This window comes from Camelus bactrianus, chromosome 6 (assembly GCF_048773025.1).
Source record: "Camelus bactrianus isolate YW-2024 breed Bactrian camel chromosome 6, ASM4877302v1, whole genome shotgun sequence".
NCBI classification, from domain to species: Eukaryota; Metazoa; Chordata; class Mammalia; order Artiodactyla; family Camelidae; genus Camelus; species Camelus bactrianus.
The window spans coordinates 92,519,634-92,543,706 of NC_133544.1; the positions used below are offsets into that span (position 1 = coordinate 92,519,634).

The 24,073-nt window shown below is 51.1% G+C and overlaps 1 protein-coding gene, 1 long non-coding RNA gene and 1 other non-coding gene across 6 annotated transcripts in view; 2 read left to right on the forward strand and 1 right to left on the reverse strand.

The window, feature by feature from the left end:
* Positions 1-10,126, reverse strand: part of LOC123616902 (uncharacterized) — a 64,334-nt gene extending 54,208 nt beyond the window's left edge. Inside the window, exon 1 of one of the 3 annotated variants that reach the window (XR_006724959.2) lies at positions 8,920-10,125. This is a non-coding gene — a long non-coding RNA (uncharacterized LOC123616902). Of the gene's footprint in view, positions 1-8,919 lie in introns of all 3 variants that reach the window. The other 2 variants (XR_012507749.1, XR_006724955.2) reach the window with 2 other exon arrangements.
* CILP (cartilage intermediate layer protein) lies at positions 8,406-22,230 on the forward strand. 2 transcript variants are annotated; one of them, XM_010955717.3, is made up of 9 exons: positions 8,406-8,721; positions 10,157-10,325; positions 12,106-12,198; positions 12,854-13,123; positions 14,372-14,551; positions 14,945-15,259; positions 16,036-16,144; positions 16,913-17,070; positions 19,122-22,230. In XM_010955717.3, the coding sequence occupies exons 2-9, from the start codon at positions 10,247-10,249 to the stop codon at positions 21,488-21,490; spliced, it is 3,573 nt and encodes a 1,190-aa protein (XP_010954019.2). In that variant the 5' UTR covers positions 8,406-8,721; positions 10,157-10,246; the 3' UTR covers positions 21,491-22,230. The 2 variants fall into 2 exon arrangements, with proteins under 2 accessions (XP_010954019.2, XP_045372745.2); XM_045516789.2 differs by lacking the exon at positions 12,854-13,123 and having other exon boundaries at positions 8,413-8,721.
* Positions 17,660-17,733, forward strand: TRNAS-AGA (transfer RNA serine (anticodon AGA)). Its single transcript has one exon. It is a non-coding gene; the product is annotated as a tRNA-Ser (tRNA).
* Positions 22,231-24,073: the final 1,843 nt, after the last annotated feature.

Genomic DNA, 24,073 nt, shown 5'->3' on the forward strand with positions numbered 1-24,073 from the left:
TGGTGAGACTGGGGCCAGGGCAGCTCAGAGGGTGGAGAGAGCTGTGGGCTGGAGAGCTCAGGGCATGTGTCTGCCTGTTTGAGATATGAGGATAAGCTCCCGTATTGTGCTTGTAACCTTGAGGGTGCCACCACACCCCAGATCCCCTCCTAGGCATAATTGCACATCCATCGCTCCCTACTTAGGGAAGCACTGTTATTGTGGTATTTGGCTGGGAGTGGCCACTGATTGGCTCAGACTGAGTGTCCGACCTAAACCCAGGCCATCCATCCACTGGCAGTTGACTGGTGGAGCAGGGCTTCTTGGGAAAGGCTCCACCCACTAGCTGAGCCAATCAGAATGACTCCTGGTGGAACGTGAACTAGGAAAATGCAGGAGATGGACCCACGAGGAGCAAGGGGCAAGCGGGGCTGCTCCATAGAAGCAGATACACCACAGACTCCTGACTTCGGCATCTTTACAAGCCTCTTTTTTTCCAGAATGGCCTGAGTGAGTCATGGTTCTTGTTCTCTGAAGTGCATAACCAGTTAAGGAGCCCCCTCACATCCCTGGCATGCCAGAGAGCAGCCAGCTCTCTCCTCCATCCTGCATGAGAGGCCACTGTGAGAAATTGGAAGAGCAGAAGATGGGAAATTAGGAGACTCAGCCTGGGTTTGAGCCTGACTCAAGTTCCTAAGCTTCCCCAAGAGCCAGGTCTTGGCAGAAGTCTGTTACACCTTGCACAGAGTGCTTTCTCCTTCACTGGTTACGATCAGGCGCAAATGAAAATCCACAGCAACTCTGACAGATGAAAGCAGCCAGAAAAGCAAAGGCAGCTGCTGCCTCCTCAGGGCATCCTCCCGCTGTTTGATGGAGGCTGATTAGTTGGGTGTAGAGGATCCAAAACCTCTCTGGCCAAGGGGTCTCAGGAGAGATATGAGAGTCTTTGGAAAGGAGGGGCAGTTCTGGACCCAGAAATGTGCTTGACAGTCTTAGTCTCCTGGGGCAGTTCTTAGCAGACTCGTGTGAGTCCTAGGGAGAGCAGAGGGGCTATATGTAAAAGCTAACATCACTGTTCCCCTGAAAAATCTGTCTTATTTGGGCATACGCAGTCCTGTTTTGAGATCAGGCAAGAGAGGCATTTTTTCCTGCTATGCTTCTGACCTTTGTGCATGGAAAAAGCTCTAGGGTGCTGGCACCAATGCCTTGAAGACCCACTGTTTAAAAAAAAAAAAAAAGGCAGGGGGAAGCTGGTCAATGGAGAAAAACAAGTCTTTTCAACAAATAGTGCAGAAACAATTGGACATCCACATGCAAAAAAAATGAACCTTGCACCATGTGCAAAAACTAGTTAAAAATTAATCCTAGACCTACTGGAAAAACTGAAAAAATTCCTAGAGAAAACATGAAAGAAAATCTTTGTGACCATGGGCTAGGCAAAAATTTTTAGATCCAACACTAAAAGCACAAATCCGTGAAATTAAAAATTGATAAATTGAACTTCATCAAAATTAAGAACATCTGCTCTCCCAAAGACACTGTTAAGAAAATGAAAAGACAAGCTACAGACTGGGAAAAAGATACTTTCAAAACACATATCTGATAAAGGACTTGTACCTAGAGTATATTAAATTCACTCAAAATTCAATAGTGAGAAAACAATAACCTAATTACAAAATGGGCAAAATATTTGAACAGACACATCATCAGAGAAGACATAGGAATGGTACATAAGAGTATGAAAAGCTGCTCGACATCACTGGTTACCAGGGAAACGCAAATTAAAACAAGACACTTTACAACCGTCAGAAAGGCTAAAACAGCCAAACGCGGACCTTTGACAGTATCAAGTGTTGACGAGCGCGCTGAGCAGCTGCAACTCTTGTTTTGCTGGTTGGAATGTAAGTGGTGCAATCACTCTGGGAAACAGTCTGGCAGTTTCTTATAAAGTTAAGCATACATTTAATGAACAAGCTAACAATCGCACACCTAGATGTTTATGCAAAAGACATGAAAAACATGTTTACACAAAAATCTGTACGCGAATATTTATAGCTAAAATGTAATTGCTAAAACCTGTAGACGTCCCACATGTCCTTTAGCTGGTGAATGGATGAGTAAATTGTGGCACATCCGTAGCATAGAATATTACTCGGCAATAACAAGGAACGAACTACTGACAGGTGCAACAACATGGGTGATTATACTTAGTGATAAATGAAAGAAAGCAGACTTAAAATGCTTGTTACCAAAGGATTCCTTTTATAGGACAGTCTCAAAAAAGGCAGAATGACAGGGAAAGAGAATAGATCCGTGATTTTCGGCAGCTGGGGGTGGAAGGAGTGGCTGACCACCAAGGGAACTACTGAGGTGATGGAAGTATTTTTTATCTTGATAGTGATGGTGGTTACATGATTGTTTGCATTTGTCAAAAATCATAGGACTGTCCACTCAAAAGGGTGGATTTAACAAAATGAAAATTATGCTTCAATTTAAAAAAATTGTGGGATTCAAATTCCTTCTTCCCTTTCTTCGCCTTCCCTGTCACTGACCAACATTCTGTCCTGAAAGCTCTTGGTCTCCTTGGGGGGAAGAAATGCCCCAATTCAGCCACCCTGAACACTGCTTTGCTTCTGGGGGCAAAAAGTCAACCCACTAAGAATGGTCTCTGCGGCCTATGTGTCTCTTTCGCTCCATCCCAGCCTGTCTGGCTAAGCCTGCTCACCAAGGCCTTTCTAATGTCTGTTTCCCCTTCCCTGCCTGCTCACCCTGGCCATCTGGAGTCCGAAATCCTTACAGCTCAGGCGTCGTGTGATTGAAAGATTCTGCTTGGATAGAGGGAGGCTCCTCACACTCAGTTTTCCACAGCACTAGCCCATTAAACAGCCACATGTCCCGGGGACATGCGGCCAGAGTGACCGCCCCCATCACTGCCGCAGGCTCTTCTGGGCTGCCGGCATCTTGGTCAGAGCTGAAGCCACACCACACCCAGAGCCACCTGGGGCCTCTCAGGGGAACCATGGAAAGAGTCCTCGGGTCACCCACAGCAAGCGGCAGAGTCTGGTAGATGCACTGGGGCAAGCTTGCTGAACAGCAAGGGTGAACACACCATGCCGAGTGTGACTAGTCAAGGAGGGGAGTGTGAACACTCCCTGGTAAGTGCTCACCCCCTAATCCTATGCAAAATCACGAATGTGGGTGTTGCTGAGAAACACAGGGAGGCACCGTGGGGATGCCATGATGTCCACATATGGAATAGTGTCACTGGTGTGTGTAGTAAACACTGCAATGTCCCTGGGTGGGAGCAAACTATGGCAGTGTGGTGAAGGCACTATGGTGACTTTGAGCGTGGCATGACAAGCTGGGGGAACAGCGTGGCAACATAGCAGGAATACCCCCGTCAGTGGGGAAAACACTGGGGCTTCTGGGTGTGTGAGCACATTGTGGTAAGCAAGGTGAACACTAGAGATGCCGTGGGTGAACACAGGCTGTGACCATGCTGAGTACACCATAGGGACAGTGAGGTGGCCTCTTTTTTTAAGCTTTTGGAGCATTCTGTGATGACCGCAGTGAGCATATTACACAAGGTGGAGGGCTGTACCGGATGTGTTTTGGGGTATCTGCCAGACCATGGCCCATTCTCAGGGAGTGTGCTCCCACCTACAACCTGGGCGGAGTAAGCACACCCTTACAAGAGCAGGTGCTGACCTGCAGGCGACAGTGTGCGCAGCAACCAGCGTGGCATGCGTAGTTCCGAAGTTTTCTTTCTCTTTCTTCCATTTTCTAAGCTGGAGTTGTTATTAAAGTTGTTCAGTTTTGCTCACCTCTTCGGGGATGTGTTGATGTGGTTACAGGGTAAGGGGGAGTCATACATGGTGAGTTTGCAACAGAACAAAGTGGGGTCGGGGGGAGGGTATAGCTCTAGTGGTAGAGCACATGCTTAGCACGCATGAGGTCCTGGGTTCAATCCCCAGCACCTCCTCTAAAAATAAATAAATAAATAAATAAACCTAATTACCTCCCCTCCAAAATGAAATAAATAAATTTAAAAATTAATGTATAAAAAAGCAAAGGGAGGACGAATGCTGAGGTTGATAGCTATTAAAGTGGTCTCGACATCAAAACTCAACGGGTGGTATCAAGGTTAGTAGTTAGACATTTCGGCATGACTCCTACTAGGAACGGGGTACTTATGTTCGTGGTTGTATTTTTAGTGGGTACATGTCATTTTTTGCTTCCTAGCATCCATTCTTCCTGCTTCTGGTGACAGCACCACAATTTTCCTTTGGGAGAAATCAGTCCATCTGATCCCAGTGGGATGACCTACCCCTAGCTTCAGAAATGGGCCAATCAGAGCTTTCCATCCCCACGGTTACAGGGACGGGGTCAGGAATAGGCCAATGAGAGCCCTTCCCAGGACCTTTCCTGGAACAATGAGGGAAGAGACAAGCTTTTTCCATTGGATGTTCAAGATTTGCTGGAAGGGGGTCTGGAGCTTCTGAAAGATACTACATGGGATCAGTGTCTGTTCCAGTTACTGTTGCTGTGTAACAAACTACCTCAAATCTTAGTGGCTTAAACATTAATCATTTTTATCATATCCCCTGAATTCTGTAGGTCAGGATTTCATTTAAGGCTTGACTGGGCAATTCTACTTTTTATAACCTTGATTTGAGACCACTCAGTGGCACTCATCTGGTAGATGAGATGGTTTAGTCCGGAGGGTCCAATACAGCTACACTCACATGATTGGTGCCTTGGTGGTAAGGGCTGGAAGGCTGGGCTCAGCTGAGACGCCTCACCAGAACACCTACACCAGGCCTCTCCAGTGTAGGGAGAGCTGCAAAGAATTTCTGGCCATATTTAATCCACCACAGTATGACAGCTGGATTATGTTAGATGGGGACATTTTTGAAATTAATGTGTATATAGGAAGCAGGATGTGTGTGCCAGGCAGGCAAAGCCAGAGTGTTCTAGCATGTTCTCACTGAAGAGCATATGATTGGAGAGGGATATCCACAGTGGGTCCTCTGAGCTGAGGGTGCCCCATGACAAGGTCTGTACTAGATCACGGATTCCCAGGGGGCAACTCTGAGTTGAAGGCTTGCTGTGTCTGAGTGACTTCACCTTTCTGAGCCTCGGTTTTTTTCCTCTGTAAAATGAGCATGATCATCCCAGCCTCGCAGATCAGCTGTGAGGCTGAGGATGCGATGACCATGAATGTGCTTTGTAAATGACAGCACGCTCTCCACATAGGACTGAACATTGTCATCTGAGATCTGAGAAGGAATAGTTGAGGTGGGCCTGGGTGGTCAGAGAGGGCAGGAAGGAAGAGACCGAGATGGAGCATTGAAAGATGGGGACATTCACACAGGTGGGGAGGCAGGGCTGTGTTTCAACATGGGCAGCTGAAGAATAAAACTATAAAAGCATTGAGTTGGAAAAGTGACAGACTGTATCTGGGACAGGGAGGAGAGCGACAAGGTCAGAGAATAAGCTCTCCCACTGCTGGAGACTCTGGGTCTCTAGGCTCCCATACGCACTGGGTCAGCAGCCCCTGAGGGTCACTCAAAGCTGCACTTAAGTCCTCCAGTCTCCAGGAATCATCCATGGCCTGTCCCTACCGAGGCCTGCAAAGGCCCCTGTGGCCACGGGGGGGCGATCATGGGAGCATGGGAGAGTGGTCAGAGAGAGAGAGACAGAACACCTTCCTCTGGAGCCACTAGCATTAGGTCAGACCCCTCCCAGTATTCCCAAGCTTCTGTTCCCTCAGCAGGGTGGGGACCCCTGGCCATAGGCTTGGGTCACAGATGGCCTGGCTAAACTGGGCTCCAAGCCCCTCGATCCCCTGGATAGGGGTGGGGGTGATTGATGGGTTTCCAGTGTGTTCCAGGCAGGGGTTTGGAGCTGCTGCAGACTAGCCTGGCCTGCAGAAGCCCCAGATGGCCACTCGTGGCTGAGGCTGACCCATCTAGGCCAGGCCCTGGACAGTCCAGATCTCTGGCCACCTCCCAAGTCCTGACTGTCCTAAGATCCTGGCTGCAGAGAGCAGCAGCCTCTCCCTCAAAGGAGTCCTGAGAGCAGGGGATGGGAGTGGGCTCAGATTCCAGCCCTGCGCAGCTTACAGCTCAGTCCCACCTGGGGACAGGAAGGGATTCTTTGATGGGGGGAGGTGGGAGGAGATGAGGAAGAGGGGCACCGATGGCTGGGTCACACAATCAGCACACAGGGATTCTAGCTTATGGTTACTCAGCCCTGTGCCAACCGTGACAATACCCTCTGGCCATTTGGGGCCGGGTAAGTGGGGGCCTCAGTGTGAGTTCTGGGCAATGAGACCCAGGCAGGAATCGTGGCCTGAAGGGCTTTACTTTGCCAAGCCCTCCCCACATAGGCTTCCCTGTCTCCCACACCGGAGAAGAGAGGGGTGCAACTGGGGGGCTGGGGAGGCCTCCTTCACACACCCTGGGGTTCCATGGAGAGGAGGCGTTGGAAAAGAGCAGATCACCCTGACCTTGACCTCTGATCCTATGGTTTACCTGCACCCACTTTCCTCTCCTGTCTACCTGGTTCTCCTTAGCCAGCCTCGGTGGGCACGTGGCTTCCCTGGCCTGCCTCCTGATCTCTGGCAGCAGGACTTTTTGGAGCTGTCATTCTTTCCTTTCTCTCCTCCCTGCAGTGTTTGTTGTCAGCATCTTACCAAACCTCGCAAGAGCCAGTGGGGGCCTGGGCGCTTGCTCAGTCCAGACTCCTGTTGCACAGGTGGGGACACTGATGTCCAGGGTCACTTGGGTTGTTACATGTCTAAGATCACACATCAGAGTTAGCAACAGAGCCAGGACTAGGCTTTTGACTCCCAAGATCCTGTTTTTTGCCTGTCCTTTGAACAGACTATTGTGGCTCAGCCTCTGTCTGTCTGTCTTCCTGCCTGCCTGTCTGTCCTTGGACCAGCAGAGTTCTTATGGGCTTCACTCAGTTCAGACTTTGCCTTCAAAACTATGGCTGGAGCTGCTTCATGGCTTGGCTCTGACAATACATGAACCAGACTTGGTCTAGCTACAGGATCTAGGGCTAAGAGCTGGGGGCCAGGAAGGAGACCAGGTTCCAGGAGAAAAAGCAAGCCAGCTCTGTGCCCCACATCTGCTTAAGGGCTGTCACCGCGCAGCATCTTTCCTCTACCCATCCACCTGTCCCCCATCAGCTCCTGTCCAGGGTGACGCTCAGAGAAACAGAGCTCCTCAACCCTTGCTCACACACACACACACACACGTTCACACAAAGAGAAAGACACGGACAGCATATACACAGGCGTATACATACAGAGAAAAGCACACACACACACACAAGCACATACAGCTCTCTGGATGAGGGTCTGCACTTCCATCCAAGACTATTTCCTCTGAAAGCATGGACATGTCACCTCCCTCTGGCATCTCAGTATCCAGCCTAGAGCCTGCCCGTTCTGGGAGCTCAATGAAGGTGTGTGGAAAGAGTGAGCTGACACTGGTGCGGAGGGCCACAAGGGCCAGGCCTCTGCCGCCAGGCCCGGGCATGAGGCAGAAGGCCCAGCCTGGGCCATGTGAGCCTGGGACGTGAGGCAGACCTTGGCAACTTCTGCTGTCTCCCTAGTTCACTCTCTCCTCATCTTCTGCCTCCAGCTGGGACTATCTCCTTGTGTGGTCCATGAACCAGCCCCCTCAGAATCACCTGGGAGCCTATTAGAAATGCAAGGTCTTGGGCCTCACCTCAGACCTACTGAACTAGAAAGTCTGGGTGCGGGGCCCAGCATCTGGTTTAACAAGCCCTCCAGAGGATTCTAATGCATGCTGAAATTACAGAGCTGTTGCCTATGACGGCAGGCAGACTCATGCCGGGAGGGAGGAGGGAGAAGTCTGGAAAGACAGGCAGCTGCTTGCGCCACCTATGGGTAGGGCTGCCGTCCATCGCTGGTGGGTGCCCATACCTGAAGTCAGACACGCTCACACACGCATATGTATGAGCATCTGGCAGGACCACAGAGAATCCACATGCAAGGGCTCCTCTGGGGTCCAGTGGGTACAGGCAGGTACCCAAATGGAAGTAGGAAGGGGTAGGGAAGAACTGTTCTCATCTCTGCCCCTCATTCCTCTGTCCCTTGTCCCTTCGGACGTTCCCCGAGTGTTCCCTCAGAGGCCAGAGAAGCTAAGGCATTGCCCAACTCAGATCAGGCACTCCCAGCTGAGAGGCCAGGTGACCTGTGTGCCTAAGAGAGTCTGGGGTATGTGCTAAGGCCAGCAAAATTTTTTCTCTGTATGGGCGGGCCAGGGCCAGGGGAATGCAGGGGATCAGCAAGCAAAGCTTAGGCAAGAGCATACCACCCCCTGAGCCCTGAAATGCTGCCCAGATGTAGAATTCCCCTCGGCCCCTTCCCAGGGCTGCTCCCAGCGCCCACCCCGCCTCCCCACCCATCCCTCTGCTCTGGCAGTTGGAGCCCCAGGCAGCTGCCCACCTGGCCCCTCCCCAGGCCCTGTGGCATCTCCCTCTGAGGATCTGGAAGTGAGATCCGGACCTCTGGAGGCTGCAGGGGATGTGGGGAGGGGAGTGGGAGGCTGAGCTTCCTCAGGCTCAGATCTGGTTTCACTGCTGCTTCCCGTGGCGCGCTGCCACGGGCTGAGCCACCAGCTGTGCTATATAAGGCCCGGTGGCCGGACCGCTGGAGAGAGGAAGACGTGGACCCCCCAGCTGAAGAGTCCCGCTCAGGACACGGTGAGCCCCACTCCTGCTCTCCTCAGCCCATCCCTGCACCCCACTGCCCGGCTCAGCTCTTCCTGCCCTCCCCTGATCACCCTGCATCTTCCCCTTCCTGCTTTGGAGTTCTCTCTTTTCCCTCTTTAGCCCACAGTCTTCTCCCTCCTCCACCTGGGGTCAGGGACCCTCAGATGGTCCCAGGCAGGAGCTCTGTACCTCTGGGCGCTGTGCTTGTTTCCTGCGGTCAGCCAGTCTTCTTTGTCCGAGAGCTCTGAGGTCCACGGGATGGGGAGTCTCACCAGCAGAGCATATGCTGAGGAAACTTCACTGGGCTGCCAGATGGGAAATGGTTTTTCCATAAGGTGCCTCAGCCACCTTGGCCTCCCAGACAGTCCTGGATGGGTCCTGGACTGAATGCTGTGCATGTCCGCGGAGCCTGCAGCTCTGCTCAGAGCCCGGGAGCCTGGGGTAGGATACGCAAGGGCTGGAGACCTTGGGGACCCTGGTGCTCCGTCCCCTTGGCTGAGAAACAGGTGGTGACGGAATTAGTGGGCTTAGAGCTGCATGGTCTGCAGGGTGGGATTGCTCTGTTCCCTTGGGACAGCTAAGTGCTTTTGAATCTTTCTTCCAGAAAGGAGGGATCTCCCTTTTCCCACCACACCCTGGACTTTGGAGGTTGAAGGAAACCACTTTCGAATCTCCGGGAACTGGTCAGATTCTGGGTTGGCCAGAGCTCTGGGGAGAGAGAACACTGAGCAGGAGCCTGGACCACTCCCTACGGGTCCTTGCTCTATTGCCTCTCCCTGCTCCTGCAGCCCCCAACCAGTGCTTAGCAGTTACTGGGGGGCCCTGGCCTCTCCCAGTGCACGCCCCCTGCTCTCCCTAGCAGGCTCCTGGCTGTGTAACTCCCAGCCAGGCCCCAAACAAACAGGCCAGAAATGTGTTCCAGCTGCAGCCTGTGCACATCTGGGAATGTGTTCATGGAGGTGGTGTGTCTGAAGCATCTGCACCCTCCATCCTGCCTGCCCTGTGAGGGGCCGCTGCTGTTGGGGTGGGGGCTGCACAGCTTAATATGTAGCCCTGTTGTGTAACAGCGTGAATCCCACCAAAGGGCAGTAAATCATGCCCCCAGGCCCAGGTCTGGGAAGTCCTTGGCTGCTGGGGGTGAGCCCAGGCCCCTCCTCATTGGCAAGGAACTTCCTCACTCCTACTCCCCCGTAAGTCCCACCTCGATGTGGGGCCCTGGCACCTGGACCCAGGATTTGAATCCAGGTCTGCTTCATTTGAACTCAGATTCTGACTCTGCATCTCCCAAGCTGCCCAGATTTGCAACTTGGGCAGATGTCACCTCTCACAAGACTTCATTCTGTCCCCTTCACCCTTGATAGGTCAAGAAATAGTTCTGCTCAAGCCCTATTGGATGTGGAACCTAACGAGCTTTGTTTCTTTGCAGGTCATTGATCTGAGAAACTTCTCAGGGGACCACATTCCAGGGACAACTGAGCTCTGAAGGAACCCTTGCTCATCTCCTGCCACCTTCCTCATGGGACCTGGGGGAAAGATGGTGGGGACCAAGGCCTGGGTCTCCTTCTTCCTGGTCCTGGAGGTCACCTCTGTGTTGGGTACAGGCTGAGTATCTACTATCTCCCAAATCCCCTGCTTCCATACTGAAGTCACATCTGGTCTGGGAGCCAACTCTGCTTCTGCCTTAAGCCACAGCAGTGGCACTCAGACCTGAGGCTGGTTTGTCTATTTATTCATAATTTACACCCTGTTTGTTTTCCTAGAGGATTTGAGATGGTTCCCAATATTAAAACTCACAGAACAGAACTTTTTAAATGAGGAGAGGGATAAACTGTCACTGAGAAGGAGGAAAAAAGATAAGAGGGTCACCGCTGCCCCTGAGTGCTATTTTTAGCTCTGAGCTCCCTGATAGCCAAAGCAAAAGGGAGTCACAAGGGATCGCTGCGTTTTCACAAGCAGATTTGGGATTTGATCTGGTTTCAGCTTCATGAAAATTCATTTAGACCCTGTAGCCAAATTTCACAGAGACACTAGAACCCTTTCTGGTCTCCTTGTCCTCTGACCTCTGTTGTCTGGTGACACTGAGTTCTCAAGGGAACAGGTAGAGAGAATTTGCCTGGTGGGCTCCCTGAGGTGTCTAAACATCAGAGCTCACAGCACTACCCCAAACACCCTCTGTCTCGCATCTCCCCTTCCTTTCCTGATTTCTAACCGCATATTCAGGTAAAGCAAAAAAAAAAAAAGCTCAAAATCCTCCCTTAAAGCTGCACGCACTGCAGGCTTTGTGAGCACAGATGCAGGAACAAAGGCTGTCTCGGCATCAGGCCAAACCCTGTGCGTGCCCACCTCCCGCCTTGCTCTTTCTACCCTGACAGCTGCTGGTGACGAAGATGATTAACATTCAGCTGTCTGAGGGGAAATCAGAGAAGTTTGATTAAAAGAGCTCCTATCACCCCAATTAAGCAGCATAGAGAATTCTGATCTAACTCCTCACATGAGAGTTAATTGCCTTTCAAAGCTTTTGCAGCCCTCCGCTCTCTTTTCTCCCTCCCATCTTGGAGCCCCCAGCCCAGCCACAGGTGGAGTGGGGCTGGAAGCTAGCTGCCTGTGGCCTGAGGTCCCTGTCCCAATTCTCAGCCAGACTCCAGCAGCCTGAGGTCAGAAAATTGAGAGCCACTCCTCCAATTAGGCCACATCAGCCCTTTAGGGGAGGGTAGACTCCCAAAGCCAAACTTCGCCCGGAGAAGGGAAATGGACGTCTACTGTCCAGGCCTTGAGCTAAGAAGAACTGCTAACACTGAGTGCTAGGCATTGTTCTAAGTGGATTTTATGAATGAGCTTATTTAATCCCCATAATCCTCTGAGAGTGGAACTATTATCATCCTCACTTTATGATGAGGGAACAGGGGCCATATGAGTTAAGTATCTGGCCCGGGGTCACACAGTCAGAAAGTGTGGGCTCTGTCTTTGTATACTTCAGAGGTATTTACTTGTGTTATCTCTTGGAATCCTCATGCCAACTGGACCACTGCCTGTGTGGTGGAAATTCATATCTCCATTTTACAGATGAGGAAAGTAAGGTTTCAATCCACCAAAGAGGACAGGCCCAGACCCTGAAATAGGAACCCCAGCCCACTGGCTGCCCGGCAGCATCTGATGAGCCATTTCTAGAACAAAAGCAAAAAGAGAATCACCATTTGTTGAACATGCACCGCATGCCTGGTCCCTTTACCTTCCCTAAGTGGCAGAGTGAGGATTTGAACTTATGCCCAGTGCTTATGCTCCACCCCTCAACATCACACTGCTTCCTTACGTCTTGAGGGACTGGTAACAGGACCCTAACAGTCTTGGCCCCTCACTTCTCCTCCTGGCCTTCAGGGAGACAGATGTTGCTCACTCAGTCGGTGAGAAGAGTCCAGCCTGGGAAGAGGACCTCCAGCATCTTTGCCAAGCCTGCTGACCCCCTGGATGGTAAGTTGTGGCTGAAGGAGGGGAGGGGTCAGGAGGGGGGCTCTTTACTGAGCTTGCTAAGAGAATCTCTGCAGCCAGGGAACAATGTCAGTGTTCCACAGAAACCCACTTTTAGAAGGCATTTGGCCTACATCTATGTCCAGGCAGAGGGACCAAGTATATAGGGCAGCTCAGAATCACGAAGCTGCCTGATATATTCCAGGAATGCTGTAGGGCTTGCTGGGGCCAGAGCACAGAATGACAGGGAAAGAGCGGGGAGGTGAGGATGGAGAGATAGCAGGGGGAGGCGCACCAGCATCTGAATGCCTGGCTGAGGGGGTTAAAGCCGGGAGTGATGTGGGCCAATCCACAAGGAGAAAGCTCACCCTGACGCAGTATCGAAGATGGGTGGGGATGGGGTGAGGGGAAGCTGGAGGTAGAGAGAGGAGGCAGGAAGTTACTGACCTGGTACAGCAGGCTGCTGAGAACTTTAACAGAGCCTTTGGCAGTAGGCTGTGCAGAAAGGTAAGAGATTGGAGAGATGCTGGAGAGAGAGATGCAATGGGGCCTGAGACCAGTGAGGGTTGGGTGAGAGGTTTCAGGGATGACTCCCCGGGGTGGAGCTCACCTGGGGCTCTAGGGCCCGGCTCCCCTCCTACCTGGCTCTGTCTCTCAGGTCCTGGGGAGTGGACAACATGGTTCAACATCGACCACCCAGGTGGGCAGGGCGACTACGAGCGGCTGGATGCCATTCGCTTCTACTATGGGGACCGGGTGTGCGCTCGGCCCCTGCGGCTAGAGGCTCGGACCACCAGCTGGACACCCGCAGGCAGCACTGGCCAGGTGGTCCATAGCAGCCCCCTTGAGGGCTTCTGGTGCCTCAACAGGGAGCAGCGGCCGGGCCAGAACTGCTCCAATTACACTGTGCGCTTCCTCTGCCCTCTAGGTGAGCTCGCATGGCCCCCACCTCCTCTGTCCCAGCAGCCTGGGCACTGGGAGAGGCCAGGACCTGCCTGGGGCCCCGGGAGCTCTGGACATCACACGCTTCGCCTCCGTAATAACCCATTAGCGTCATGAGAACCATAATCTTCCCATGAGTGTTCTGTGTTTTGGGGTGATTTCCTTTCAGTCCACTTTATTTATGTGGCATGGTGGTGAAGACCTCAGACTTTGGAGTCAGGCTGCTTGGTTTCAATCCTGGACCTGCCCTCTCTACTCTTTTCCTTAGGCAGGTTCTCTGAAGCTTTCTGAGCCTCAGGTTTCTCACATGTAGACCATGGGTAATATTAGCAAATCTTCTTGGGGGTTTTTGTGAGGATTCAATGAGATAATGAAAGTAGAGGGCTTAATGCAGGTGAATGTTCACTAAGTGTTACTTTCTATTTTAGTTCCTCTGGGCCATACACTGTGCTAGTTATCTGCATGACTGAACTTTAACAACTGACTTGTGAGGAATCTCCATTGTGACAAGTTATTCCAGGTTCAGAGAGGTTAGGTAACTTCTTGGGACGACACAGCCGATAAGTGGAAGGCTGGGATTTAAACCCACGCCTGTGTTTGCAGAGTCCAAGAGTCGGTGCTCTTTCCGACCTCTCTCCCCACTCTGGGTAATTCTGAGCCAGCTGCAGGCCCGCCCGCTTCTTGGATGCGCACGCTCCCCTCCTGGGCCTCCGCCAGTGCACAGGGCCTGATCCTGTAGCGGGTCTTTAGTAGGAGCTCAGGCTGGACGGGGTCTCCTGGGCGAGGTCTCAGGCCCCTGTTCTCACACATAGACCTCAGGCCAGAGGTGAAGACCGTGCAGAAGGGGGCTTGATGTAATTGAGGCCCCAGGCCCTGGCTTCCCAGGGGGCCCTTCTGGAGGAGCACGGGGTTGTTTCAACACTGGTGGAGGGTAAGATGGTGCTACCCCTGCACATCCTAGGACAGCACAGCGAAGTCCCAGCGCTCGGCCAAGAAGTCCCTCTCAGGGCCACCCCAGCCCATTCAGTATCTTTGTGAAAACTAGAGACGCTACCTCCTCAAGACTCTTAACTTCCATCTGTTGGAAAAGTTATCACAGGAAATATAAATATCAGTGACATCGATGACATAAACAGAGGCCTTGCTCTCTGAGAAAAAACAGCCTTAGGGTCAGATTTCCTGACAGAATCCCCTTGGGAGGGAAGTCAGACCGTCTGCTGATCCTGCTTTGCAGGATCCCTGCGCCGAAACACACAGGGCATCTGGAGCCCGTGGTCCCCCTGGAGCAAGTGTTCTGCTGCCTGTGGTCATGCTGGGGTCCAGACACGATCACGTACCTGCTTGGCGGAGTCGGTGTCACTGTGCGATGAGGTTGCTGAGGAGGGCCGGCTCTGCATGGATCAGTCCTGTACAGGTACCTCCTCTGCTCCTGGTACTGGGCAGGGCATGGGGCTGAGCCTGGAATAGGTTGGTGGGTCAGACCAAGACAGATTCATTCATTCATTTGTCCATTAAGTGTTAACTGAGCATCTATTATGTGCTCTGATGGTGGGGGTGTAGAGGATAATATGGGAGCACAGAGCAAGGTCAATTATTATAGCTTAGGGGAATCAAGGAAGGCTTCCTAGAGGAAGTGTCCTGAGCTAAGTCTTGAAGGATGAGTAGGAATTAGTCATGCAAACTGATAGGGAAGGGTAACAAAGGCCTAAGGAGGAGAAGAAGCATGTGTGAGTACACAGACTGGGACATGGCTGAAGGAGGACCAGAATTCATATAAGCCCTCCTGATGTGCCCCTTTCTTCCACAGCCTGTGACCTGACCTGCCCCATGGGCCAGGTGAACGCTGACTGTGACGCCTGCATGTGCCAGGACTTCGTGCTGCATGGGGCTATCTCCCTCCCTGGGGGTGCCCCAGCCTCAGGGGCTACTGTCTACCTGCTGACCAAGACACCTAAGCTACTGACTCAGACGGACAGCAGCGGAAGATTCCGAGTCCCTGGCTTGTGTCCCGATGGCAAAAGCATTCTGAAGATCACAAAGACCAAGTTTGCCCCCATCAAGCTGACAGTGCCCAAGACTAGACTGAAGGCAGCCACCATCAAGGCAGAGTTCATTAGGGCAGGTACTTAAGTTCTCTGGGATAAGGCTGGGGAGGATGGCTGGACTTTTAAATAAAGGGATTACTGTGTTAACAGCTGGCTTCCCAGCTTGCACAGAGTAAAACTCAAAACTCCACAAGTTTCAACATTATATGCCCCTCCTCCATTGTTTCTCTTCTCTCTTCTCCTATTACAGTCCCCTCTGCCCCCACTGGGTCACTCTACTCCAGACGCAATGGCCTCCTATCTGTTCTTCAAACATATTGGCACATTCCTGGCTCAGGGCCTTTGCACTTGCTATATACTCTGCTTAGAGTGTTCTTCCCCCAGATATTGGCATGTATGTATTCTTTCCTGGTAACCTTATGAAACAGTCAATTATAATACAGTGAAATATTTAGAGGTCACAGAGAGAGAAGCGAGGGGAATTCAGAAACAGTGCAGAGTGGCCAAAAAATTCTGCTGGAGTCAGCAGAGCAGGAATATCACACTATTCAAAACAGCTAGCTCTGTCTCAGAGGCAGTGATTGGAAATCTTGTCTGGCACAAGGTCCCATTGGTTCTCCCCTGCCTCACCTAAATGCTACTTAAGAGGCCACGGGAGCAGGTCCCAGGCTGAACGGATGGAAGGTATAAACTCCATTCTGGACCATTTCCCTTATTAGGACCATTAGAGAGGGGCTGGTAGCGGCTGTGAAGCATACAATTTTAACACATGTCAAAGAATCTTAGGGAGCAAGGCTCTGGAGAACCTGTCACAAAGAGAAACCAAAACACCATTTCTCATCTTTTGTCTCAGAGACTCCATACATTGTGATGAACCCTGAGACAAAAGCACGGAAAGCTGGGCAGAGCGTGTCCCTGTGCTGTAAGGCCACAGGGAAGCCCAGACCAGACAAGTTTTTCTGGTGAGTATTCTGCCAGCTACCTGGCCCAACTGTCCTCCTGAAAACCAGCGCTTTCTTGCATTGGGTCTGGGCTTATTAGTTATGACAATAACCAACAGAATAAAGTTACAAATAAGGCCTTGGTGTGGAGCCCAGAAACGAGCACTTGCCAGTGGGAGGCAGCAGGGTTGAGGTCACCCAGACAACCAGTAAGCCGTGTTGTCCTGTTGAAGCTGGTGTCCTCACAGAGCATCCTGGGCTTGGGGTCCTGTCTTGCATGTCAGGACGCAGAACAAGGGTCTCCTGTCCTTTGCCCCAAGGGGGGCAAACAAGGTCAGAGTCCCCAGTGGCTGTGAGTCTTTTGTTCCCCTTTTATTTTCCCTTAATGGAGGTGCCGGGGATGGATCCCAGGACCTCGTGCATGCCAAGCTCACGCTCTATCACTGAGCTATACACCCCCACCCACTGTGAGTCCTTTACCCTTCACAAACATTTCACAGCCATTATCTGGTTTGACCTTCTCAACAATTCTGTGGCGTCAGCTAGGAATCACTGCTCCCGCTTCGTAGAACGGGAAGCTGAATCTCAGAGGTGAAATGATTTGTTTCAGGGTCTACAGCCCATTAGTGGTGGAACTGAGACTCAGAATCAAGTCCCCTGACTCCCAGGCCAGTCACTGCTCTGGGATGAGCTGAGTCAGTGGTGGTGCTGGCATCTGCACGGACCCATCCACCATCTGCCTTGCTCCTGGCACTTCCCGCTCAGGCTGTCCCTCTCCATCCCTTGCAGGTACCACAACAACACGCTGCTGGACCCCTCCCTCTACAAGCACGAGAGCAAGCTGGTGCTGAGGAACCTGCGGCGGGACCAGGCTGGGGCGTACTTCTGCAAGGCCCAGAGCGACGCTGGGGCTGCAAAGTCTCATGTCGCCCAGCTGACTGTCATAGGTAAGCCTGTCAGGGCCCCTGGGGAACCCCTGCCCCAGGGCTGGGGAGCACCCCAGTGGGCATAACTGGGCAGTAAAAACTTGGGTTCCTCTGTGCTGTGCTTCCTGGGACACAGAGATGGCACAGACGTCCATTCTGCCCTCACACAGCTGCCACTCCAGGAGGGGTGAAGAAATGTAAATATGAGACAAATCGATAAAGATAGAAAAATGCAGCTAAAACAAGAATTAGGGGCCTTGGACTCTATAGATGAAAGACAGAGGCCTTCCGGGTGGGAGTGGCCAAGAATGGTTGCTTGAGCCTTACATAGCGGTTCTCAGCCTTGGCTGCCCACTGGGGTCACCTATTGAATTTTTAAAATTTCTGATGACTGAGTCTTACCTCCAGCAAGTCTCATTTCATTGGTTTGGGATGTGGCCTGGGCACGCACAGGTTAAAACTCCCCGAGGTGATTCTAATTTGTAGCCAATGTTTGGAAGTTCTGGTCTTAAAGAATAGCCAGGGTCAGTCTGTACAGAGATGGGGGGCGTTCCAGACCAAGGGGCCAGCCTGAGCAAAGGGGTAGAGGTAGGAACCTGGTTAGGGGGTGGGTGGTTATAGCTCAAGTGGTAGAGTTCTTGCTTAGAATGCACGAGGTCCTGGGTTCAATTCCCGGTACCTCCACCAAAAAAACCAAATAAACAATCCTAATTACCTCTCCCCTTACAACCTCCCCACAAAAAAAAAAAAAAAAAAAAAAAAAAAAAAAAGAAGAAGAAGTAGGAAACTGAGGGGGCTTTACAAGAAAGAGTGACCTGATTAGAGCTGGCTTCCAGAAGTGATCTGGAGGAGAAAAGCCCTGGAGGCCAAGACCAGTCAGGAACCTGTACTTAGACAGTGAGGGGGAAGGAGGATATCTTAGCAGTTGGCCTAAACAAAACCAAACCAGAGGGAGAGAAAATTTTGTTGGGAGGATTCTGGAATATTTCACAGACTCCAGGAAAGTTGAGTGACACACATCAGGACAGACAGGACACAGGACACTTGGATCCTGGTAGAGGAGATGTGGAGCCCCATCAGCAGTGGGTCCCAGGTCCTTATACCAATGCTCCCCGTTTGTCTCAGTTATTGCTCATACTTTAAATTTTTAGTATTTTAAATTTAAAAAATAGTTTCACTATTGTGACATTCAATTTATAGATAACTACATGTAATTTCTAAATATATATGCACATAGCCCTAATAACATAAAAGGGAAATACAAAGAAAATAATTTCAATACAAAATAGTATGTATTTCAATACGTACATGCTTTGGCATAATGACACAAGAGTGCCAACCAAGAGATCGGACAATCGCACTTGCATCCAGCCACCATGCATGTGACAGCTACAAACCCTGATGGGTACAGGGGCATCATTTCACATTCCATGGGCAGTGTCGTAGGTACGTCACTTTTCTGAGACAAGAAGCAATTCTTGGTATTTTTGCAAGCTAAACCAAGTACAGTCTTAACTTGATTTATACAGTAGTTATATTCTTGAAAAATTCAACATATGGTAAAACCATGTAGACAATACCAGGCAAAAATAAAAGAAAAACAAACCAAAAAATGAAAAAAACTAAAAGAAAAAATACCAGGCTCAGGTCATTTTAAACAAATTTTCCACCTACATGGATGTCTGGTAGGATATGTGAAAGTCAAACAGGATGCAGAAAAGTGCCTTATGTGGGCCATGCTGGGCGCTGTGGGAAACACAGCAGTGGTGCCCCCGCCCACTCTAAGCCAGGAGCACTCCCAATTTTGGTGGTAACTCAAACACCCTCACAAATTTTCAATACCCCTCCAAAAAGAACTATTACACGAGTGGTCTCAGCAACCGACTCTGCTTCCCCATGTGTCAGATGGGATCAGTCACAGCTGTTCTTCCTCAGAGGAGTTCCGTGAGAACTGGGGTCATGGATACGCAAGTGCCTTGAAAACCCTAACACACAGCAGAGAGGTGAGGGTGAGGTCCCCTTTGTACAGGATAGGAACTTACATTTAATATCCACACTATTTCCCTCCATAGCCCCTGATGAGGCTCCTTGCAACCCAATCCCCGAGAGCTACCTTATCCAGCTGCCCCATGATTGCTTCCAGAATGCCACCAACTCCTTCTACTATGACGTGGGCCATTGCCCGGTCAAGACCTGTGCAGGGCAGCAGGATAACGGGATCAGGTGCCGGGATGCTGTGGAGAACTGCTGTGGGATCTCTAAAACAGAGGAGAGGGAGATCCAGTGCAGTGGGTACACGCTGCCCACCAAGGTGGCCAAGGAGTGCAGCTGCCAGCGGTGTACGGAGACCAGGAGTATTGTGCGGGGCCGTGTCAGCGCTGCTGACAATGGGGAGCCCATGCGCTTTGGCCACGTGTACCTGGGGAACAACCGTGTGAGCATGACTGGCTATAAGGGCACATTCACCCTCCATGTTCCCCAGGACACTGAGAGGCTGGTGCTCACATTTGTGGACAGGATGCAGAAATTCGTCAACACCACCAAAGTGCTGCCCTTCAATAAGAAGGGAAGTGCAGTGTTCCATGAGATCAAGATGCTTCGGCGGAAAGAGCCCATCACCTTGGAGGCCATGGAAACCAACATTATCCCCTTGGGGGATGTAGCTGGTGAAGACCCTGTGGCTGAGCTGGAGATCCCATCCAAGAGTTTCTACAGGCAGAACGGGGAGCCCTACACAGGAAGAGTAGAGGCCAGTGTGACCTTCCTGGATCCCCGGAATATTTCCACAGCCACCGCTGCGCAGAGCGACCTGAACTTCATCAATGATGAAGGAGATACCTTCCCACTTCGGACATACGGCATGTTCTCTGTGGACTTCAGAGATGAGGCCACCTCAGAGTCCCTTAATGTTGGTAAAGTGAAGGTCCACCTAGACTCAACCCAGGTCAAGATGCCAGAGCACGTGTCTATGATGAAACTCTGGTCACTCAACCCAGACACAGGGCTGTGGGAGGAGGAAAGTGACTTCAAATTTGAAAGCCAGAGGCGGAACAAAAGGGAAGACAGAACCTTCCTGGTGGGTAACATGGAGATCCGAGAGAGGAGGCTCTTTAACCTGGATGTCCCCGAAAGCAGGAGGTGCTTCATCAAGGTGAGGGCCTACCGGAGTGAGCGGTTCTTGCCCAGTGAGCAGATCCAGGGGGTCGTGGTGTCTGCAATCAATCTGGAGCCCAGGGCTGGCTTCTCCTCCAATCCCAGGGCCTGGGGCCGCTTTGACAGCGTCCTCACTGGCCCCAATGGGGCCTGTGTGCCTGCCTTCTGTGATGACCAGTCCCCTGATGCCTACTCCGCCTACGTCTTGGCCAGCCTGGCTGGGGAAGAACTGGAAGCAGTGGAGTCTGCTCCTAAGTTCAACCCAAATGCAATTGGCGTTCCTCAGCCCTACCTCAACAAGCTCAAGTACCGGCGGACAGACCACGAGGACCCACAGATTAAGAAGACAGCTTTCCAGATCAGCATGGCCAAGCCAAGGCCCAACTCAGCCGAGGAGAGCAATGGGCCCATCTATGCCTTTGAGAACCTCCAGGCATGTGAGGATGCACCGCCCAGTGCAGCCCACTTCCGGTTCTACCAGATTGAGGGGGATCGGTATGACTACAACACGGTCCCTTTCAATGAGTTTGACCCCATGAGCTGGACTGAAGACTACCTGGCATGGTGGCCCAAGCCAATGGAGTTCAGGGCCTGCTACATCAAGGTGAAGATTGTGGGGTCACAGGAGGTGAACGTGCGATCTCGCAACATGGGGGGCACCCACCGGCAGACAGTGGGGAAGCTGTACGGAATCCGGGATGTGAAGAGCACACGTGACAGGGATCAGCCCAATGTCTCTTCTGCCTGTTTGGAGTTCAAGTGCAGCGGGATGCTCTATGACCAGGACCGCGTGGACCGCACACTAGTGAAGATCATCCCCCAGGGCAGCTGCCGTCGAACCAGCGTAAACCCCATGCTGCATGAGTACCTGGTCAACCACCTTCCATTGGCGGTCAACAATGACACCAGTGCATACACCATGCTGGCGCCCCTGGACCCCCTGGGCCATAACTATGGCATCTACACTGTCACTGACCAGGACCCTCGCACGGCCAAGGAGATTGCACTTGGCCGGTGCTTTGATGGCACATCTGATGGCTCCTCCAGAGTCATGAAGAGCAATGTGGGAGTGGCCCTCACCTTTAACTGCGTAGAGAGGCAGGTGGGCCGTCAGAGCGCCTTCCAGTACCTTGAAAGCACCCCGGCCCGGCCGTCCCCTGCAAGCACTGTCAGCGGAAGAGCGCCCTCCAGGAGGCAGCGGGCAAGTAGGGGTGGCCAGCGCCAGTGGCTCGGAGGGGTGGCCTCTCCGGGGTTTCCTGGGGTTGCTCAGCAGCCTCTGAGCAACTGAGGCTTGTGGTACTTCTCGTCTCTCCCTCCTCATGTGACAGCCATTGTGAGACTGACGCCCAAACTGTCACTCGGTTAATTTAAGCCCATCTGTTCTGGTGCAACTTGCTTGTTTTTCCTTCATGCCTTTACTTACTGTCCTTGTCCCATGATACAGACTGGCACGCAGCCTCCAAAGTGTCAAAATCAAGCCCCTTTGTCCTGTTCTTACAAGAAACACAAGAAATTGGCCATTGGCAAACTCTGTGGCTTTGACCGTTCTTCATTCAGTGCCATTGATGGAAATGTCCTTCCTTTTCTTTTCTTTTCTTTTTTTTTTTTTTTTTTGTGATTTTGCCCACAAAAAAAAAATGGTAATCTGATGTTGAAGATTAAATAACCAATATAAAGCATATTTCTTGTCCTTGCTCCACAGGACGTAAGCAAGGCCTCCATCACAGTTCATACTTATAAAAGGTGGTGAAATAAAGGAATAAACTACGATATTATTACTTGAAATGTAAATAACTTATTTATTTCTTTGCTGATTCTGCAACTCTAGTGCAAGTTTAATGTTACAATGTTGAATATAGGGTAATCGTAGTTCCTCTGCCAAGTCTGGAAAAAAACATCTCCTGCTATCCTTGACTGCACTAGGTTGCTAATTATATTAGTGTGTTTCCCTTTATATTCGCTTTTGTTCTTGCTAGAAACCCAGTGTGGCCCAGAACAGATGTCAATAAATGCACATTTTGTACTTGATTTTGAGGCCACTGTCCTGTCTATAAACTATGAAAGTGAGCCAACTGCTCAGAGGGACAGAGGGGTCTTTGGAAAGTGGTCACAAGGTGGCGTGAGGCTTCACACCACCCACCCCCAAGTTACAGGGCTGGGTGACTAGGCACACACTCTAGTGATCAAGTTTGTTCTCATGGGTCACATTTTCCATTTGCAGAGAAGAACAGAGATTCTTGGAGTCTGAGCATGTTCTGGGCCCCTGAACAAAGCTGAAAACATGTCCTGATTTTTTCTTTCTTTCTTTCTTTCTTTCTTTCTTTCTTTCTTTCTTTCTTTCTTTCTTCCTTCCTTCCTTCCTTCCTTCCTTCCTTCCTTCCTTCCTTTCTTCCTTCCTTTCTTTCTTCCTTCCTTCCTTCCTTACTTTCTTCCTTTCTTTCTTCCTTCCTTTCTTCCTTCCTTCCTTTCTTCCTTCCTTCCTTCCTTCCTTCCTTCCTTCCTTCCTTCCTTCCTTCCTTTCTTTCTTTCTTTCTTTCTTTCTTTCCTTTCTTTCCTTTCTTTCCTTTCTTTCCTTTCTTTCCTTTCTTTCCTTTCTTTGACTGGGGAGCTTATACAATGGCTTGGCCCAGGGTCCGGCAAACTGGCCAAGTGGTCCTTCAGCCACCCCCCGCAGCCTGCCGACTTCTCCAGCTGGGCTGGCTGAACTCACTCCAAAGTGATGGGATTTTTCTTTTTTATTCCAAGCTCTTCTAAACACGCTCAGCTTTTCCAGACTCTAGATATCTGTTGTGTGTAACAGCCTCTGTCCCTTGAGTAAAGTGACGAGTCCAAATGGACAAAGTTTTGTTTTTGGAAAAGGTGTTTGGTTTAAAATAGTAAATCAAAGGCCACTGGATGTTGCCAGAGTGACCTTGGAGGCTTCAACAGCCCGGGTGGTAGGGTGTGGGGTTGAGTGAGATGCACTGACTGCCTCTTTCCCAACCCCTCCAGGATCTATTAGGAAAGAGGCCAAGGGGGTTGGGGGCAGAGAGGGCACCGCTTACAGTTAGAACAAAAAGCTGCCCTTGATCCCCTGGCTGGCACAGTGAAGCTCTTTTTGGCCACCTCTGGTCCAGCCTGGATTTGTACTCTTGGCTTAGCATCTGCCTAGCTCCCAGGGATTTTCTTCATAATCAATTAGAAATATCTCTGGCTAAGCACCTATCCCTATGACCTATAAGACAGTGAGCATATGCAGGGCTGGGGCCTGGTGGCCTTGTGATTGCTCCTTGACCCACCTTCAGACTGCACTTCCCAGGGAGTAGCTCCCACTGACTGATCGGGAGGGCTTGACTGCCCCTGCCAAGGGGTCAGTGGTCAGCTCTCTGTAGCACAGATGCCTCGCTGCTTCAGGAGCGAGTGGGTGCTGCTTCATCCTGACCATCCAGGTCCCTTCAAACTCACCAAAAGAGGCCGCTGGGAAAGGTGGGCTGACTAGGCTCCTAGCCCATGGCCTTCCCTTTCTGTTCTCCGTTGAGGGCTTGAATAAATGGACTCCAGCAGGCAGCGGCTGGTACTTGACTTTTTTCCTCACTCATCAAATATTTATTGAGTGCCTATTCTATGCAAAGCCACGTGTGCAAGTAGACAGGCCTTCATGAGTATATAACATATACTACACATCGTGGCACCAGACTTCAATGGGGTGGTGGTCAGAGGAGGCAACATTTAATTAGAAGTCTGAATGATACCTAGGAGCTGGCTTGCTGAAGGTGTGACTGTTAGGAGCAAGGGACACAAGAAGACACAGCTTATGCAAAATCAGGGGGTGGAGGCTGGGAGGGGAATAACTCTCTTTTAGATAAGGAAACACTGTTGAGTTGAGCTCATC